The sequence below is a fragment of the Odontesthes bonariensis genome, chromosome 7 (genome assembly GCF_027942865.1).
Source record: "Odontesthes bonariensis isolate fOdoBon6 chromosome 7, fOdoBon6.hap1, whole genome shotgun sequence".
Classification (NCBI taxonomy): domain Eukaryota; kingdom Metazoa; phylum Chordata; class Actinopteri; order Atheriniformes; family Atherinopsidae; genus Odontesthes; species Odontesthes bonariensis.
In genome coordinates, this window is record NC_134512.1 from 918,573 (window position 1) to 938,422 (window position 19,850).

At 46.6% G+C, this 19,850-nt stretch overlaps 1 protein-coding gene across 4 annotated transcripts in view; it reads left to right on the forward strand.

Moving 5' to 3' along the window:
- LOC142383608 (rho family-interacting cell polarization regulator 1-like) overlaps window positions 1-19,850 on the forward strand; it is a 70,791-nt gene that overhangs the window by 5,296 nt on the left and 45,645 nt on the right. For 2 of the 4 annotated variants that reach the window (XM_075469201.1, XM_075469202.1), the window contains exon 1: window positions 16,859-17,146. The exons of 1 other annotated variant lie outside the window; for it this stretch is intronic. In XM_075469201.1, the coding sequence (XP_075325316.1) occupies window positions 17,128-17,146 (19 nt within the window). In that variant the 5' untranslated portion in view covers window positions 16,859-17,127. Of the gene's footprint in view, window positions 1-16,857; window positions 17,147-19,850 lie in introns of those variants that run through there. One more of the 4 variants, XM_075469199.1, reaches the window with a different exon arrangement.

Genomic DNA, 19,850 nt, shown 5'->3' on the forward strand with positions numbered 1-19,850 from the left:
TCCTCCAGCTACTTCTCCTCCAGCTGTTCCTCCTCCAGCTACTTCTCCTCCAACAGCTTCTCCTCCAGCTGTTTCTCCTCCCAGCTGCTTCTCCTCCAGTTGCTTCTCCTCCAGCTGCTTCTCCTCCAGCTGTTTCTCCTCCAGCTACTTCTCCTCCCAGTTGCTTCTCCTCCAGCTACTTCTCCTCCCAGTTGCTTCTCCTCCAGCTGTTTCTCCTCCCAGCTGCTTCTCCTCCAGCTACTTCTCCTCCAGCTGTTCCTCCTCCAACGGCTTCTCCTCCAGCTATTTCTCCTCCAGCTTTTCCTCCTCCAGCTACTTCTCCTCCAGCTGTTTCTCCTCCAGCTGTTTCTCCTCCAGCTGCTTCTCCTCCAGCTGTTTCTCCTCCCAGCTGCTTCTCCTCCAGCTGCTTCTCCTCCAGCTGTTTCTCCTCCCAGCTGCTTCTCCTCCAGCTATTTCTCCTCCAGCTTTTCCTCCTCCAGCTACTTCTCCTCCAGCTGTTTCTCCTCCAGCTGTTTCTCCTCCAGCTGTTCCTCCTCCAGCAGCTTCTCCTCCAGCTGTTTCTCCTCCAGCAGCTTCTCCTCCAGCTGTTTCTCCTCCAGCTGTTTTTCCTCCAGCTACTTCTCCTCTTTTTCTCCTCCAGCAGCTTCTCCTCCAGCTGTTTCTCCTCCAGCAGCTTCTCCTCCAGCTGTTCCTCCTCCAGCTGTTTTTCCTCCAGTCGCTTCTCCTCCAGCTGTTCCTCCTCCAGCTGCTTCTCCTCCAGCTTTTTCTCCTCCAGCTGCTTCTCCTCCAGCTGTTTCTCCTCCAGCAGCTTCTCCTCCAGCTACTTCTCCTCCAGCTGTTTCTCCTCCCAGCTGCTTATCCTCCAGCTGTTCCTCCTCCAGCTACTTCTCCTCCAGCTTTTTCTTCTCCAGCTGTTCCTCCTCCAGCTGTTCCTCCTCCAGCTGCTTCTCCTCCAGCTGTTTCTCCTCCAGCTGTTTCTCCTCCAGGTGCTTCTCCTCCAGCAGCTTCTCCTCCAGCAGCTTCTCCTCCAGCTACTTCTCCTCCAGCTGTTTCTCCTCCAGGTGCTTCTCCTCCAGCAGCTTCTCCTCCAGCTGCTTCTCCTCCAGCTGTTTCTCCTCCAGGTGCTTCTCCTCCAGCAGCTTCTCCTCCAGCTGCTTCTCCTCCAGCTGCTTCTCCTCCAGCTACTTCTCCTCCAGCTTTTTCTCCTCCCAGCTGCTTCTCCTCCAGCTGTTCCTCCTCCAGCTACTTCTCCTCCAGCTACTTCTCCTCCAGCTTTTTCTCCTCCCAGCAGCTTCTCCTCCAGCCACTTCTCCTCCAGCTGTTCCTCCTCCAGCTGCTTCTCCTCCAGCTACTTCTCCTCCAGCTGTTTCTCCTCCAGCTTTTTCTCCTCCAGCAGCTTCTCCTCCCAGCTGCTTCTCCTCCAGCTGTTCCTCCTCCAGCTGCTTCTCCTCCAGCTGTTTCTCCTCCCAGCTGCTTCTCCTCCAGCTACTTCTCCTCCAGCTTTTCCTCCTCCCAGCTGCTTCTCCTCCAACTTCTCCTCCAGCTACTTCTCCTCCAGCTGTTCCTCCTCCAGCTACTTCTCCTCCAGCTGTTTCTCCTCCAGCTGCTTCTCCTCCAGCTACTTCTCCTCCAGCTTTTTCTCCTCCAGCAGCTTCTCCTCCAGCTGCTTCTCCTCCAGATGTTCCTCCTCCAGCTGCTTCTCCTCCAGCTGCTTCTCCTCCAGCTTTTTCTCCTCCAGCAGCTTCTCCTCCAGCTGTTCCTCCTCCAGCTGTTTCTCCTCCAGTAGCTTCTCCTCCAGCTGTTCCTCCTCCAGCTGCTTCTCCTCCAGCTTTTTCTCCTCCAGCTGTTCCTCCTCCAGCTGCTTCTCCTCCAGCTGTTTCTCCTCCAGCAGCTTCTCCTCCAGCTGTTCCTCCTCCAGCTGTTTCTCCTCCAGTAGCTTCTCCTCCAGCTGTTCCTCCTCCAGCTGCTTCTCCTCCAGCTTTTTCTCCTCCAGCTGTTCCTCCTCCAGCTGCTTCTCCTCCAGCTGCTTCTCCTCCAGCTGTTTCTCCTCCAGTAGCTTCTCCTCCAGCTGTTCCTCCTCCAGCTGCTTCTCCTCCAGCTTTTTCTCCTCCAGCTGTTCCTCCTCCAGCTGCTTCTCCTCCAGCTGTTCCTCCTTCAGCTGCTTCTCCTCCAGCTGCTTCTCCTCCAGCAGCTTCTCCTCCAGCTGCTTCTCCTCCCACCGTGCACAACAATGCACGCCAGGTTAACTGGGGACTGGAAACTAATCTTAGCTGTACTTGTCTCTTTGACGGCCCTGTGAAGGCCCCTTCTCCTTTGTTCTCATTTCTACATGAAGCTCTGAACCTTTCCACATTTAAAGGAAACAAAGTATTCCAGCATAAAAAGATGAAAGAAGTCATATTTCTGATTTGGGCCAAGTCCTTCAGGGACCATGCATCCCATCCCATGGGCTCTGGGACGGCTCAGGCCTGCATGCATTCCAGTTTATTTTCCACCTGAGCTCTGCAGGTAGCTCCTTGCTCCACCTCACACTGAACATTGAAGTTTCAGGATGTTTCTTGTAATTGGCATTGTGTTAAGGCTGAGTTATACCTCTTTTAACTGCCCTTGTGCTTGTGTTAATGGCTCGAGACGTTTATGCTTCATTTAGCTTTGCCGGCGCTTGCGTGTGCTGCGTGGCGATTCACCGCCAGGACAGTAGGTGGAGCAGCGGGTTTTTTCAATGACAAGCCTACTACGATGAAAGGAAATTCACCGCCAGGACCTCTTCGGCTAGTCTCTCTTCGAGTGGATTCATCATAGACATAATATATATAATATATTATGTCTATGGGATTCATGCTTCTTCGCTTTCTACCTTGGCGTTTGAAAACAGCGGTCTTTTATTAGGTCCTTTAATGAAAGCAGGTTCAAAGGGACATCCTCACCAACCTGTGAGCATTAATGTCAGCCACACTGCCCCCCTCCTGAGGGCCATAAATGAGGAGTTTGACATGTGACATTCCCTTCCCCTCTTGATTTCAGAACTATTTGAGGCTTTTCGGCGTTTGTTTTCTTTAATTGACTTTGGAGAGACGTTGGAACCAACTGGGATGTATGCCACTCCCCCACAATACAAAGACATTTCCCCATTATTGGGTTTGAGAGGATTTGAAGGGTTTTGTCCTTCTCATCTAGGCAGAGCTGGTCTTATATGGTGTTCTTCCAGTACCTTTTAGGGGCTTTTATGCACCTGCCCATTCATTAAAATACTGTGTTTGTCCAAATAATTCTGAGCCTAATGGTATGCGACTGTCCCAAGAGTTCCCAGAGAAGAAGCTGATGAAAGAATGCACCACACTCTGATCTCTGCCTTTTCTGTAAAAACCAATACATTTTAGAATTGGTGTAGTAATGGACGCGTTGTCACCTGTAACACACGTCACAGCTCATCTACATCTCTATCTACATCTATCTATATGCATTCTTGGAATAATTTGGAATGCAGTCCAGCACGTCTCTGCTGGCAGAAAGCAGCACTCTGTTCTGTCTGACTCCACCAGGGAAGGTCACCCAATCCAAACGTTGCTGCAAGAGGTGACAAAAGCTTGTTCAGGCTGAGTGTGGGAATGCTTCCTCCAAACCACAAGCCTCATCGGCCTGTGTTGCTCTGAGTGAAGCCAACAGTAAGGCCATTGTGCTCTTGCAAGGCTCTCACTGTTTGATGACCTAATTCAGCTAATGATCAGGCCTGAACTAACAGGCTGCATGAAACAGATCCAGAGCTGTGCTGACTCATCACATTCTCTGCTGTAGGTGCTCATAGAACATGAACACATGAACATGTCACCTGTGTCATGGTGTGTACAGTTTAATCCACAGGCCCCAACATGAACATCTGCCTTATGGCCAATATGGCTTCAAAATCAGATCTCAGAATTATGAGTCACAGTTATATCTTGTTCTTTTTCAACTAATATTTTCAGTTCTGATTTCGGGGCGGCTGTAGCTCAGGAGTAAGAGCAGTTGCTGGTTTAACTCCCTGCTTCTCCGGGCCGCATGTGGAAGCATCCTTGGGCAAGACACTGAAGCCCACGTTGTGTCCATCGGTCAATAGATGTATATGAATGCATGTGATGAAGCGCTGAGTAAGACGTGCTGCAGGAGTGTGTGGAAATGGGTGAATGTGGCGTGCTGTGTGAAAGTGCTTCGCTGTACGAGTCCAGTTCCGTTACCATATGGATGATGGTGTTTACACCCTGCCATGCCCAGCACATTCATCTGTTTTCTTCTTGCTGAGCTGTCATACACCAGAAAAACAAAAAGAGACGCTCACGTCGGCAAGCATCTGGCTTTTGACTGGACCAAGAAAGTGTTCAGTCTGCGGGGGTCTACTCTGATCACTGCTCACTTTATCTGAACAGACCCACCGTAGCGTCGGGCTCTGAAACTGAAGGCAACACAAAAAGAAACTGCTGGATTTTATCAGCCATACAACACTCAGTCCTGCTGTTTGGGTGAACATCTGTATCCAAAAATAATAATGATCTCAGTCGTGATTATCAAGCAGTGGTCCAGCACAGCCTGACTCCTAACGCATGCTTTGCCTTGGTTCTGATACGCCTCCAACACGGGCTCCGTGTGTTGGGGCTCGCTGGCCCAATGCACCGAGGCACAGCTGAGCCACCTCTGTCTGGCATGTATTAAAGAATCCCACTGATCTCTGAATATTTGTCTTTTAAAGCTCCCATGGTGTACTTTCCCATGTTTTCTGGCTCATCTGTAGACTTAAAGTTATATATTCTGACCTTTAAACATCACCTGAATCTCAAACCAGAGGTACATGCATGTTTTAGTGTTTGTGTGCAGACGGAGTGAATAAAACTCCTCATCTCCTCTGAGGTTGTGCTTGCTCAGTGAGGCTGGAGCGTGCTCATTATCAACTGCAAGCAATACTATGTAACATTTCTACCTTAAAATAACAGCTTGAAAAAAATTGTGCAGCTAGAATGAGTTTTAATATTACGATTGGCCTGTCTCCTATGCCCTTCGGGGGTCTGAGTTGGAAAAACTGCGCTATGTAACTTTGCTGGACCGGCCGAGAGCTGAGCAGAAGTACTTCGACTTGCTTTCTGGCAAACCTACCGCAAAAACAAATAGAGCCCTCTCACTCTCCCAGGTACATTTGATTACTCTTACCTTCTCGGTCGACATAGCTTGCACCTTCTGACTCCTCGCCGGTTCGTCAACAAACGTGAAACGTGAAAGCGAAAGGGTGTTGTATTTACGACAGTGTAACCGTACATTACCTCCAAGCCTGTAGGGGGAGCTCCATAATGGGCTTTTTGAGAAGTTACATTGTATTGCTTTAATGTTTGAAGTCACCAAACTTCTTCTGGCCACAAATCCTGGGTCTCAAACTCATTACTTTGTAGTATCTTTCCCTTCTAAACAGTTGGATCATTGAATGTTGGAAGGAGCTGATCTTTCACATCTTTATCATTCATTCAGGATTGTGGTGTAAGGGGTCTGAAAGTTTGTGTTTTTTTTTGTTTCTTTCAATACTGATAGTGGAAAGGAACGAGCCAAGCAAGGGCGACAAGCTGTTTACTGACCCGACAACCAGGAGCTTTATAGTTCCCACCCAGAGCTGTTTTTCACCATGTGGCAGGCTCTGTTCATGCTGAACTGTCTGCCTGAAGCACAGCCTAACCCTAACCATGCAGCACAGCCTAACCCTAACCCCACCTGCAGCACAGCCTAACCCTAACCCTGCAGCACAGCCTAACCCTAACCCTGCAGCAGCACAGCCTAACCCTAACCCTGCAGCACAGCCTAACCCTAACCCCACCTGCAGCACAGCCTAACCCTAACCCTGCAGCACAGCCTAACCCTAACCCTGCAGCAGCACAGCCTAACCCTAACCCTGCAGCACAGCCTAACCCTAACCCCACCTGCAGCACAGCCTAACCCTAACCCTGCAGCACAGCCTAACCCTAACCCCACCTGCAGCACAGCCTAACCCTAACCCTGCAGCAGCACAGCCTAACCCTGCAGCACAGCCTAACCCTAACCCCACCTGCAGCACAGCCTAACCCTAACCCTGCAGCACAGCCTAACTCTAACCCTGCCTGCAGCACAGCCTAACCCTAACCCTGCCTGCAGCACAGCCTAACTCTAACCCTGCCTGCAGCACAGCCTAACTCTAACCCTGCCTGCAGCACAGCCTAACTCTAACCCTGCCTGCAGCACAGCCTAACCCTAAACCTGCAGCAGCACAGCACAGCACAGCACAGCCTAACCCTAACCCTGCCTGCAGCACAGCCTAACTCTAACCCTGCATCAGCACAGCCTAACCCTAACCCTGCAGCAGCACAGCCTAACTCTAACCCTGCCTGCAGCACAGCCTAACCCTAACCCTGCATCAGCACAGCCTAACCCTAACCCTGCCTGCAGCACAGCCTAACTCTAACCCTGCCTGCAGCACAGCCTAACCCTAACCCTACCCGCAGCACAGCCTAACCCTAACCCTGCAGCAGCACAGCCTAACCCTAACCCTGCCTGCAGCACAGCCTAACTCTAACCCTGCCTGCAGCACAGCCTAACTCTAACCCTGCAGCAGCACAGCACAGCCTAACCCTAACCCTGCCTGCAGCACAGCCTAACCCTAACCCTGCAGCAGCACAGCCTAACTCTAACCCTGCAGCAGCACAGCCTAACCCTAACCCTGCAGCAGCACAGCCTAACCCTAACCCTGCCTGCAGCACAGCCTAACCCTAACCCCGCAGCACAGCCTAACCCTAACCCTGCAGCAGCACAGCCTAACCCTAACCCTGCCTGCAGCACAGCCTAACCCTAACCCTGCAGCACAGCCTAACCCTAACCCTGCAGCAGCACAGCCTAACCCTGCAGCAGCACAGCCTAACCCTAACCCTGCCTGCAGCACAGCCTAACTCTAACCCTGCAGCACAGCCTAACCCTGCAGCAGCACAGCCTAACCCTAACCCTGCCTGCAGCACAGCCTAACCCTAACCCTGCAGCACAGCCTAACCCTAACCCCGCCTGCAGCACAGCCTAACCCTAACCCTGCAGCAGCACAGCCTAACCCTGCAGCAGCACAGCCTAACCCTAACCCTGCCTGCAGCACAGCCTAACCCTAACCCCGCAGCACAGCCTAACTCTAACCCTGCAGCAGCACAGCCTAACCCTAACCCTGCCTGCAGCACAGCCTAACTCTAACCCTACCCGCAGCACAGCCTAACCCTAACCCCGCCTGCAGCACAGCCTAACCCTAACCCTGCCTGCAGCACAGCCCTGCACAGCACTGCTGTGAGGTTGGAGCAAGTGAAGACAGCATGAATGCTATTTATTCTGTTGCAAATGTGTGTTAGATGCTATATTTAAGCACTTATTAGTATCTGAGTATTAGTTTTTCTTGCTGTTTTTTCCTTTTTCTGGAACATAAAGCGGTCTCATTTCGTGGCACATTATTGCTGCACCATCGGATCAGCTGGGTGGACCTCATACGGGCTGTTGCCATTTAAGATGGGAGGTTCCTCATGAAATGCAACATTTTAGGTGTTGGTAAAATAAATTCAGAGATTAGCTTCAGAATTCATGAAGTTGACTGAAAGTTTCAAAATTGTGGTTTTCAACTGTGAAACAGTTTTTCATCTTTGTGCTCTCAGGTTTGGTGGGTAGGCTAGGCGTCCTGGCTCAAAGACGTGGTTGAGCTTTAATACGAGAGGCACTTGCCTAACAAGTCCATCAAGTCACGCATCTGCTGTTCCGTTAACTCTGTTTCAGTTGACAAATCTATCTTCCCTGGATCAGCGAACAGCGTGGGCTGATCCTTTAAATGGCCTCAGAAGGATGGCACACAGCGGTGGGTTTCACCTTGCAGAGGGTCTGACAGGGAGAGGTATTTGATGTACAAACTGTGTACGGTATTATGTCCAGTTAGATGTCGGGTGTAACTATCAGCAAGCAAGTGTGATGACATGTAAAGAGAGAGAATAGACATAAAGAGTTAGTTTGAATCGTTTCTTTCTTTATTCTTTTCACAAAGCACTCACACTGACCGTCACCTTAAAATTTTGCTGACAGGGAGGGTAATGAAATAGTGGTCAGCCATGAATACACCTGGGGTCACACTCAGCTCAACACACACGGACTTAAAGCGCTGTGAAGACCTCTGCCTTTCTGTCCGCTGTTCTGACAGTTAATGTGTGTGAGGCTGGAGGAAGTCTGCTCACAGGTGGATCTGTGCTGGAACTTTCAGGATTGCTCATCTTACTCTTGGCTTTTGCTTTGAAAAGCAGTTAGAGGAAATTGGGAGTCAGTGTTTACTGGAAGTTTACGTCAGAAAAAAGCCTGCTCATTCTCATTCTGGTTCTACAGCATTGCTTCTGGGTTTCACAGCTAAAGGAAAGCCCAACCCCCTCCTCACCCGCTGCCTTATCTTTCCTGTTCATCTCAGATCATCTGCCCCGCCTTCTCTGCTCTTCTCGTGAACTCAGTTTCCTCAACGACTGGTTCCCGTATGCTTGGTATGAGCTGGAGATTGTATACAGATTACTTGCTCATCCTTTTTGCTCAGAAGACCAAAGAAGACAAATATTATTTGTATTTGCTACAGGTTAGGCAGTGAACAGAGGCTGCTAGCATAAAAGATTTTTGGTTCTCTCCATCATCTTCATCATCACCAGCGGTCGGGTCTGTGGAGGTTCAGAGTGGGGCTCGGTTGTATGTGAGCACAGGTCTGTGGGGCAGATGTCTGTCTGTACTGCCGCTGGTGCCCCAGCTAAAGCAGAGGAGCCAGAATTCCTGCTCAGAATACTGACAAGAACCGGCTGAGATGCTGCCAAATGTTTCCTGCTGCTAAATCATTTGGGCTGAGCTCTCAAATGCGTTTTTTTATGAATCTCTTCATTTCAGTTGTTGTTCTGGGATCAGTGGGCAGGTGAATGGTGCTAATCACAGAGTTGGATAAAGCTCTGGACAAAAACTGGGTCTGCAGAGTTGCAGTAGAATTAAAGCTGAAATGTTTTCCCTGCAGCAGTCGTTGCTCTGCAGGGCTGCAGGCTCTTGGTCTCGCTGGGCATTTCAGGACAGGCTTTCAGTAGTTACCACAGCCCTTATCAACAGGTTGGTGCACAGATTAAAGCATCAGTTCAGCTTTTGCTTTGTGTGTCTCTCTACCTGCACATGGAGCAGCTTAACCTTCAGGGCTGACCTAATGACACCGTTTCCCTGCAGGCACATCCTGACCGCTGGCCCAAGCAGTTCCATGTAATCACACAGAGTGTCAGGACACGGTCCACTGAGTACAGTCACAGTCACTCTGAAACAAGTCTATGCTGGATATAAGAAATGTCAGCAATGTAACAGTTTCACTGCGGACCAAGGAAACGACTGAAATCCTCCAATTCAGTTCAACATATGCATTGATGTAGTTTATTTTCTGATTGGTCATGTGTGGCTCTGAATCACATTAGACTGTCTACAAGCTAGTAATTAGCCTTCTGCACTCCAGTGACAGGTAAGCTGCTTACTGGCCAGCTGGAGATTAACTGGAAAGTCCCCACTTCACGAGGGTACACACACACACACACACACAAAGCCAGTCATGTGGAGCTTAGTGAAGCAGGGACAATCTGTCAGCTCATTACCAAGCTCATTGTACTTCACTGATTCAAATGATGTACTGCACAACTAAATCACACACAGCCTGGTTTCTTTATGTGTTCCATAAAAAAGGAAGCTGGCTTTATGATATTTACTGTTTTATGAGAATGTTCCCAAAAGAAAGTTGTTGTGAAATCATACTGCAGCCAGTTGGAATAAAATGTCTCTACAGCAGGGAGGTAGCCTGGCATGTTGCTCAGGTTGGACGTGGGGGTGGAGCTTAGCGGAGGTGCCACTTTCAAATCTTGCTAGCTCTGTTGCTAGCTCTGTTGCTAGCTCTGTTGCTAGCTCTGTTGCTAGCTCTGTTGCTAGCTCTGTTGCTAGCTCTCCAGGATTACCAACCACGCCCTTAAGAGGCCCTACAGCAGAGTCTGTGACACAGGCTCAGTGTTGTGAACACACTGTCGTCTCCTGAACCTACATTAGTAGATGGGTTGTCCAATCCCAACCCAACCAAATTGCAAAAGAAAATTTGTGAAAGTCTGATAAAATAACCAGAATTATTGAAGTATTGAGGTCTGAATAAGAGGTCTGCTGAACTTCAGCAGTGAACTCAAGGGAAACTGACTCATCGATTAGTCCGCTGGCTTTTGAGTTTTCTTGGCTGTAAACATGCTTTGATGTCCGTTTCTCTGTTCGTCTAACACGCTGACCCATGGCAACAACAAACAGAATAGATATGGCAGACACATGGACACTGAGAATCTCAGAAATAAGTGAAAAAAAGTCACTTATTTTTTTCGGAGGCATCAGTGTTTTTGGAACTTTAGTTCATGGTATGTGCTGAAAATGAGGACGTCTCTGCCACTGCTCTTTTAATCAATGTATATACACATAATAATTTTTCACATTCTACTTATATATTCTATATATATAAGTAGATTCTATATACATTCTATATATATATATATATATATATATATATATATATCTACTGTGAATATAGAGTTGAAAGAAAGAGAAAGAGACTGTGTGCACAGAAATGAGTTGCACCTTGCTGGTTGCTGTGGTTAAAGCTGGCAGTGCTGGGTCGATAAGGCAGCGCTTGCTTTATTTCTCTGTGTTTAACGGAGTCTCACTCTGTGCCAGGCTCCAGGAATCTTCACTGGGAACGTCCCTGAAATCCTCCCCTGTCTTCCTGTGTCCTGCTGTCACTCCCTCGCTGACACCCAGCACAGATAAACAGGACATTTGAATGTTCAACTGAGATGAACCGTGTGTAAATTGATTGCATATTGCATTATGTCCATGGCAGCGTGATTTCTGAGTAAGTCCTTGGGGGCTGACGTTGTGTATGCAGAGTCCTAAGTTAAAACAGAAGATGTGTGGAGTTGTGTGCATGTGGAGGGGCTGAGCCATGGTCCCATTCAGCCCAGGGTGATATGAATCCCCCTCCCACAGAAACATGTTAAAGTTCTACAATGAACTGGTGTCCCAGCAGGACTCTGAGTGTGCCGAGGTGTCTTTGGACGTTGGGTTGATGAAGGCTGCCGCACACTAGCTGGGGCCTCAAGAAACAGGAGACGGGATGTGGCACAAGCAAAGGCTTTCACAATATTTCCACGTCAGGAGTGTACCACTGATGGAGCTGCAGAGTGGTATGTTCCTCTGTTTGGAGCGGAGCTGCTGGGAACTGTGTGCATCTTCAGCTTTAGGCCACGGACATGCTTTACAGAGCCTGGCTGATCACTTCATCTTTTCTGACCGGACACCATGAAAATACATGTGACCAAATCATCTGTGTCAGTGAGCACTGAACACACTTTGAATCCACTTAAAGTTAGAAGAGGATAGTGTGCTGGATTCCAAATCCTGGGGAAGTTTTTGGAGCAGTGTTGGGAGGAATGAACAGACCTATGAGCCATTCTTTTCTGCTTCCACTTGTGCATTTTCACCAAATCCAGAGTTACAAACAGCAGAGCAAGCCAAACTTCCAACGCTTGTCTCATTCAGGGATGCTTTGATTGATAAGCCTTCATCTGCAGTGTGAAGCCTCCTGCCAGCCCCTTTTAGTTCTGGGTGATACTCATTCTCTGCTGTGTCTCACTCACTCAGCTGTTTCACTGACTGGCAGGAGATGGAACTCATGAGTCACTGCTGATTGAAACCATATCACTGAGTGACACATGGATGCTTCCTGATTGTTACCCAGCAGGGTTAGGGGTTAGCCTGCTGAGGTCGCCACATAGAGGAGCTGGAGAAATCCAAACATTTTTAGGGTTAGCATGAAGTGATCAGTGTAAATCCTGACCGATCCACACTGAGACAAAGACAAAGAAACATGATGGAGGAAGATGGAGGGAAGCTGAACACGAGACAAGAAACGAGTCTGCAGTCAGGATTTTAGAAATATGAAGAGAATGGAAAGAATGTGCTTTATTTCCGCTAGATGTTCCTGAGCCTGTGTGTGTGTGTGTGTGTGTGTGTGTGTGTGTGTGTGCGTGCTGATGACTAAGCAGAAAACACTTAGATTGGGAGAGAAAACGGGGATTTCACAGAAAGACGTGAGCTTCTTTGCTTTGTGTTTTGCATCTAAAATGTTTTGTGATTAACTTGGTGCCGAACAGAAATGGGAGGCTTGGTTTCAACACTTTGGTGAATCCTTCTTTGGGGTTTCAGCCTGAGAAATGCATCATGGTAACTGCGAGGGAACAGTGGTTTTAAGGAAGCATTAGCTCTGTGTTGGCCTGATCTCTGGACATTTTCTGCTCATCGCTCTTTTGGGCTTCTTCCTGTGTGGTCCTGCCTTTATGCTTAGTCTTGATCATTTTCTGGATATGCCATTACAGGACAGGGACTTTCTTTCAAACTGTATCACATCCCCCCACAACGTATTCAAGCCTTTGCCATAAGTAGGACTTACTACAGAGGTGATGAGAGGAAAGGGGGAGGATTGATAAGAGAGGGTGTAATCCCAGACTGTGAGAGAGGATGATGAAGTGTTGCCTGTGAGTTTCTGCCCATGTGATGTCCACTCTGTGATGTCAGCTACACATCTTATACTGTCCGGTTCCTAAAGGGAATGGCTTTTTGTCTCTTTGCTGCAACTTCAGGGTTTCTCTGACTGAGATAATTGGGTGTTAGTTTTTGTCGCTCTCGTGCTGCATCACTGTGTTTCTCTGGTTAGACACTGGTCCTCAGTGTGTCTTGAAATAAGTCGTAGAGTCTCCATTAATTCAACTTTACACAGTGCTGTGAACATTTTTAGCTTTGAGTTGTGGTGTTTGAAAGCGATTATACTTTATTAAACTGCTTTTGATTTATTTGATTAATTGTTTTTAATGTCTCTATTCATCTGTTGTAACACAAGAATATTCCAATTTGAGATAATATTCTCTTAAAGTTTTATGGGTGCGCATTGGAAATACTTGATCAAATGTGTGCATGGTGAGAAGTTGTTTAAGAACCAAAGCGCTACATGAGATGGCTAAGAAGAACTCTTTCCTGGTCAGCCTGGTACGCTCCCTCTCATTTACTGCACACAAAATACCAACGTACCTGGTCATGAGAAGTACCCTGCTGAAATAAAATGCCCAGGAATAACGAGGCATTCAAGTTCATAATGTTCAAGCCTTTTTGTTTGGAACCCACAGCAGCAGGAGATTGTAGCTTTGAATGGAGGAGAACATGTTCTCCAAGACAGAAACAAGTCTCATGCAGCATTTCTTTGTACTTTACCTGAGTTCTGCACCACTTTGACATTTTTTAATGAATCTACCGCTTACAGATGATGCTCCAGATAGCCTACTGAGGTGGTGCTACATTATGATGGAGACGATGAATACACATAAAGGCACAAATTCAATTCAATTTGATAATACTTTAGTACTTTATTAATTCCCAAAAGGAAATTAAATTGCTGCAGTATTATTATCAAAGTTATGCTATTGATAACTAGATAAATTATAAATCAGCAGGCAAACATGTAGAGAGTTCAAATGTAGCAGAGAGGAAGGTGTAGCTTAGCAACAGCTTAGCTGATGATGTCACACACAGCGTCAGCAGGTAACTCAGGTGAACTCTCTCAGCAGACAACATGGACAGAAACTCACAGCCAGCTGTTCAACATCTGGGCTGCAGAGACACTCCTTCTCAGGGACATGTCCAGGATTACAGCATCTGTTGTTAACCAGCTCTGTGATCCTCCTTTCCTGTTACCGCTCTGTCTGCAGTCTCTGTCTGCCCGGATAGTCTTAAAGCTGAGCAGAGAGCTGTTACAGCTGTTCCTGCAGCCAGGTCTTGATAAAGAAATTTTGCCCTCCTAATATTGCGATTGTGTCCTCATTAGGGTCCATTTTATAGGCCAGTGATCTCACACCTCCTATGATGATCAAGGGAAGAAATGGTTTTTCATCTTCTTCTCCATTTTGTTCTTGCTCTGCATCCTGGACGCCTGCTCTTCAACTTATCTTGATTTAAGATCTTATTCCAGGCATTACTTGGGCTTTGGAAAGCTCCGTTGTTAACAACTTTCCTGTTGCCATGGTTATGCATTATAACAGATATTAAAGAAAGAAAAAACTGAATTTCTAGCTGAAATTGTTCCAGCAGTACAGTATCCAAAACAGCACAGAAAAATCACTTAAAGAAAATCAGTGTCTATCTAATTTCAATTCAATTCGGTTTATTTATATAGTGCCAAATTAGAACAAATGTCATCTCAAGGTACTTCAAAGATACAATCCAATTCATTGTAATACAATCATAATCAAATTCCAAATTAGTCCAATTCAAAAGTTTCCTAGCTGAGGAAACCAACAGATTACACTGAAACTTGTCTTCAGTCCAATCTCCCGTCCTGAGCGTGCCTGAGGCGACTGTGGAGAGAAACCACTCCCTTTGAACAGGAAGAAACCTCTGGCAGAACCAGAACCAGGAAGGGTGGCCATCCGCCTCCACCAGCTGGGGTTTGAGAGGACAGAAAGGGGGGGACAACAAACACTGTAACACCATTCAAAGGATATCTGTTGGAACAGGGAAACACGAGTTAATGACCACAATAATATCACATATACATAAAGAGAGTAAAGTGAGGAAAGGTGTGACAGATGAGGCCCCCCAGCAGTCTGGGCCTATAGCAGCTTAACTATGGGATGTTTCAGGATTACCTGAGCCATCCCTAACTATAAGCTTTATCAAAAAGGAAAGTTTTAAGCCTGGTCTTAAAAGTGGAAAGGGTGTCTGCTTCCTGAAGCCAAACTGGCAGCTGGTTCCACAGAGAGGGGCCTGATAACTGAAGGCTCTGCCTCCCAAAAATATGATCTCTGCTGTTAGTTCTCATCAAAACTCTGGCTGCAGCATTTTGGATCAACTGGAGGCTTTTCAGAGAATATGTGGGACAGCCCAATAATAAAGAATTACAGTAGTCCAATCTTGAAGTAACAAATGCATGGAGCAGTTTTTCTGCATTACTCTGTGTTTGTGAGCTATAAAAGCACAAAGAAACCAGAGTAGACGCTACGTGGATTGGTGGGCTGAGTTAATAAAGTTGATCTGTGTCATTAAGACATTGTGTGTGGAGGTACTCACAGAATGTTGCTGGTGTTGGACGTAGTGGATATCCAGAGCTACATTAATGAAGAGCTGATTCTCTCCATCAACACGTACCAGCTGTATTCATTTAACAGCAGGCACTTTGTAGGCTTGAAATGGAGACAACTGAGATTAGTGGATGGAGTGCTGCTACTGACAGTAGTCGATCATTTGTGACTAATGCTCCATTCACCGGGTTGTTGCTGCTGCTAATCGCCTGGATCTGGATCAGGTCCACCAGTATGGAACTGTGGGCACGTTAGCCTGGCAGGGAGCAACGTAGCGAGGACAGGGGATCGGCCTGGTCTCTTACACCTGCTCAACATACTCGCTGTGGAACACCATGCCTGGGGAAAATGTTGTCGTAGTTCTCATAGTTTGCCTCCTTGCCTGTGTATGTGAATGTCCTTACTGTGGGACTAATAAAGGTTGATCATATCTTCCACATGCCCCCTGCCGCTTGATATTTGATGTTTGTTCCCCATTTCCCAGGTCAGGCGGTGTACAGAGAGCAGACACTCAGCTGACAGCCAGTAGATCAGGAGGACAAGAATCCTGACAAAAACAGGCTTCCACACTGAAATGCTGCCAAATGTTTCCTGCTGCTAAATCATTTGAGCTGAGCTCTCAAATGCATTTTTTATAAATCTCTTCATTTCAGTTGTTGTTCTGGGATCAGTGGGCAGGTGAATGGTGCTAATCACAGAGTTGGATAAAGCTCTGGACAAAAACTGGGCCTGCAGAGTCTGCTGTGATGACAGAACTGCTGGCATGGCTGCAGACTCTTGGTCTCGTTGGGCATTTTTAGGACAGACTTTCAATTTGGTCTAAAATCTCAACCCTTACCCCACTAGTTGTTCAGTTTATTGTTAAAGTGAGGAAGTACAAATGACCCAAAAAGCAACTCTGGTATACCAAAGTGTCCTCAGCCTCAGCCTCTAATCTCAGTATATTCTGTTGATTGTGTGTGGGTGTTTGGTTCCCAGTACGATGTGGACAGATAACCCTCCAACACTCGTTGGTGTGCCGGTCTGCTTGAGAACATGGGCAGTCCCGTCTGCAGCAGGTTGGGCTTCACACTCCAGCGTCTGTCTGTGGAAATGGGGACTGCTGGGCTCCAGGAATAAGACAAAGATTCAAGCATATGTTTTAGAAAACACATCCTGCATTTTGTTTCTTTTACAGAATATAAAACTGAAAAACTCAAAAGAAAAATAACTTTTTGAGCTGAGAAATGAACACTGTATGCTGTCTCGAGTCATTTTTCCTTCAAGTTTCCCTTCAACTAATTTAGCTTTGTTTGTGGTTTTAGTTACTCTGATTAAAATCACATCACATACAATACATTTTACTAGGGCTGTTCAGCTTCTCTTGGATTTTCTTCAACCCATTGGTGCTACCGTGTTTGTGACGCAAACTGTTTTCTTTTTGCAACAGAAACTGGGAAACCACAATGAATGGCAAAATCCTCTCTATATGAGAGTATTTAACAGAATTTTTCATGAAAATGGCCTAAATGTTACAGACTGCGTCATTTTATCAAAAACAATATGAACAACAGGGAGAGGGAGGGACAGGAAAATGGGTGATGTCAGCAGGGGAGAAGAAAGGGAGGACCGCTTTGCTTTTTCCTGTCTGCATGCCCCTCCTCCCCTCCTCCTCTTATCAGTGTGGGAGAGAGAGAGAAAGGAGATCAGTAGGAGAGTAGATGGATTAACAACTATGACCAAGGTGCTGGGACAAGATAAAATGGGAAATAGACACAAGTGAAGTGAACTAAAAGAAAGTTGTCTGCTGACCAAAACATGGATGACGGATGCCAAAACGAGTGAAGAAGAAACAGAGACAGGAAAGTGAGCTATCAAAGAAAGTATTCCCATCAAAGGAGAATTTCACAACGAGACCTTGACATCAATCATCACAGCTACAATGTACAGTGGATATGGAGGTATGAAAACGTGCACCTCAGCTTTTCTCAAATCATTAACTGTATTTTCAGGATGGCTTTCCGTTGCTGGCTAACAGGAGTGTAACCTGTGAAGTGATCCTCCAAATCCCAAAAAGCTGGGGAAAAGAGTGGAGGTCCCCCAATGATCTGTCCATCTTAAAATTCATAAGATGTTAGAATCACATTAAAAGCATTGGTTATCTGAAGATGATTGTTCCTTCTACTAATGTATGAACACCACGGGACACTCTGCTGTTAAAGATCACACCACTGCTGCTTTATAGTTACAGACAGGGGGAAGTTTTAATACCGAGTTCCATTTTTGGTTAGATTTCAAGAGTATCCAGATGTATTTAACTAAGATCAAAAGATGGGTCTGTGTTTTTTAAGTCCGTTCAAAAACAGTACTGATATGAAAACACGTGCCCTACATTGGAGCAATGTTTGGTCATTCATGCTGGTTGTGAAGGGATCCCAGTGCCAAACAATTTAGTTATTGTAGTATGTGATAAGGTACAAAGTCTAGTCCCTGCTGTGTATTTCTGCTGAAGTTAATATTCGGCCTCATCACGGGTTGTTATGCCCTATGAGCATTTTCCAGAGTCAGTCTTCTGAGTGGAAAAAAATGATCTTGCTGTCATCTTGTGTTCACATTGATCAGCAATGTGTTGATGCAACTTTTAAAAACCGACTGCTGGTGACTTCGGCTAAACTAGCAAGGACCCCATCTCTTCTTTAAGTAATAGGAACATTATTAGTGATCAGTATCTATATATGTATGCTTGTGTCGGAGTAAAGTCCATTTTTCATTATTGATTTTAGCCAATTAATAGCCAAGATTATTGTACTGGATTATTTCCACATTTTTAGTTTTGTCTCTGTTTTATCCCCATAAGGGACATGGCTTTATTTTAAACACACATATTCTTTTTGATAGGAATATTGTGTTGATCTGTCTTTTTCCACCAGGAAAGAGAGTTTACAGCCTGAGCAGGTCACCAGTCCATCACAGAGAGAAACAACCATGCACATTCACAGAGTCAATAATTGACCTAACATGCATATTTTTGGGCTGGGTTACCAAAAAGATCTAAAACAGGCACAACACGAATGTATGTCTCTTTTATATAGTGTTTATAAAGTGTTTTTTATAGTGCTGCAGGTGGTAACCTCCTAAGGGATCAATAAAGATCTATCAATCAATTGAGATCCTGTCCATGGACACAGAATCGTTGATGAGAGGCATCCTTAGCAGAGTCCAACACGCACTGTAAATAAGCACAGTTTTGTGTCGAGAATGTGAATGCAGCTCTTGCTTCAGTTATACAGGGACATGGGACAGTCCTGTCCAAGTTAACAAAACACATTTAGACTGAATGCTCAAACTCCCATGAGTCTCTCAGCAGCTCTGCAAGGGTAAAGATCTGGTCCACTTTTCAACAACCTGAATGGATACCACACTGTGCCCCCTGAGTCCATGGTCTGACTATGGAGTTAGTGTTGAAGCCTTCTTTCGAACTCCCTGGAGTACATTTTTCTAACGGAGGCTAAGTAATGTAATCCCTCTATAGTTTTTGAAAATGGTCCACAATGCCCACAATGCCCACAATCCCCCCCCACTGCTCCAGCTTACAGGAGCAGGTCCTCCACAATGGAAGCTCTGAAGACAGCCCATTCAGATTGATACTGTCTATCCTTCCAGAACATTTGAAAAACTCTTCCAAAGGTGTATGTGGAAGGTTCCCAAGATAGTGGCCTCCACCAGACATTTCCAGTTTATCCTTATTGCATGTTTGGGTTTACCAGGTCTGTCCGGCAGTCTTTTCCATCCAACTCAACACCAGGTGGTGGTCAGTTGACAGCCCTACCCCTCTCTGCACCCAAGTGTCCCAAGACATACAGCCACAGTTCTTATGATATAACTATGAAATCAATCATTACTCTTTGGCCTAAGGTGGCCTGGTACCAAGTACACTTATGAGACACTTTGTTCAAACATTGTGTTTATTATGGCCAATCAATGACATGCACAGAAGGCCATTAAGAAAACACTGCTAAGGTTCAGTTTAGGGAGGTTGTTCCTCCCAGTCCCTCCAGGTCACTCTGTCATTGCCCATATGAGCATTGAAGTTTCCAAGGAGAACAATGAAAACTCCAGTTGGCAACCCCTCCAGGACACCACCCTGGGACTGCTGTTCGGTGCTTGAACCCAAACCACAGTGAGAGCCATCCTTCCCATGACTCACAGCCACAGGAAAGCATATCTGTTGCTCGCAGGAGAGAACTCCAACAACAGTATCCCAGTACCAGCCTGACACCCCTCCTCTGCGCAACTCTATAGTAACAGAGGGCCCAGCCAATCTCCAGGAGTTTGGTTCCAGAGCCCATGCTGTTTGTGAAGGTGAGTCCAACTATATCTAGTTGGTACTGCTCCACCTTATACATCAGCTTAGGCTCTTTCCCCACCAGCAAGATGAGGTTCCAGGTCCCAAGAGCCAGTTTGTACCCACAATGGATCAACAGGGTAGGCACCTTTGCCTGCCATCTAGTTCACAATTCACCTGAAACCTGATGGCTCTCCCCACAGGTGGCTCTGTGGTGTTGCTCCATCAAAGTCTTAGAATCGCTCTTAATCTGACTCCTCCCCTGAGACCAGTTTGCCTTGGGAGACCATACCAGAGGCTAATGCCTCCAACAGCACAGC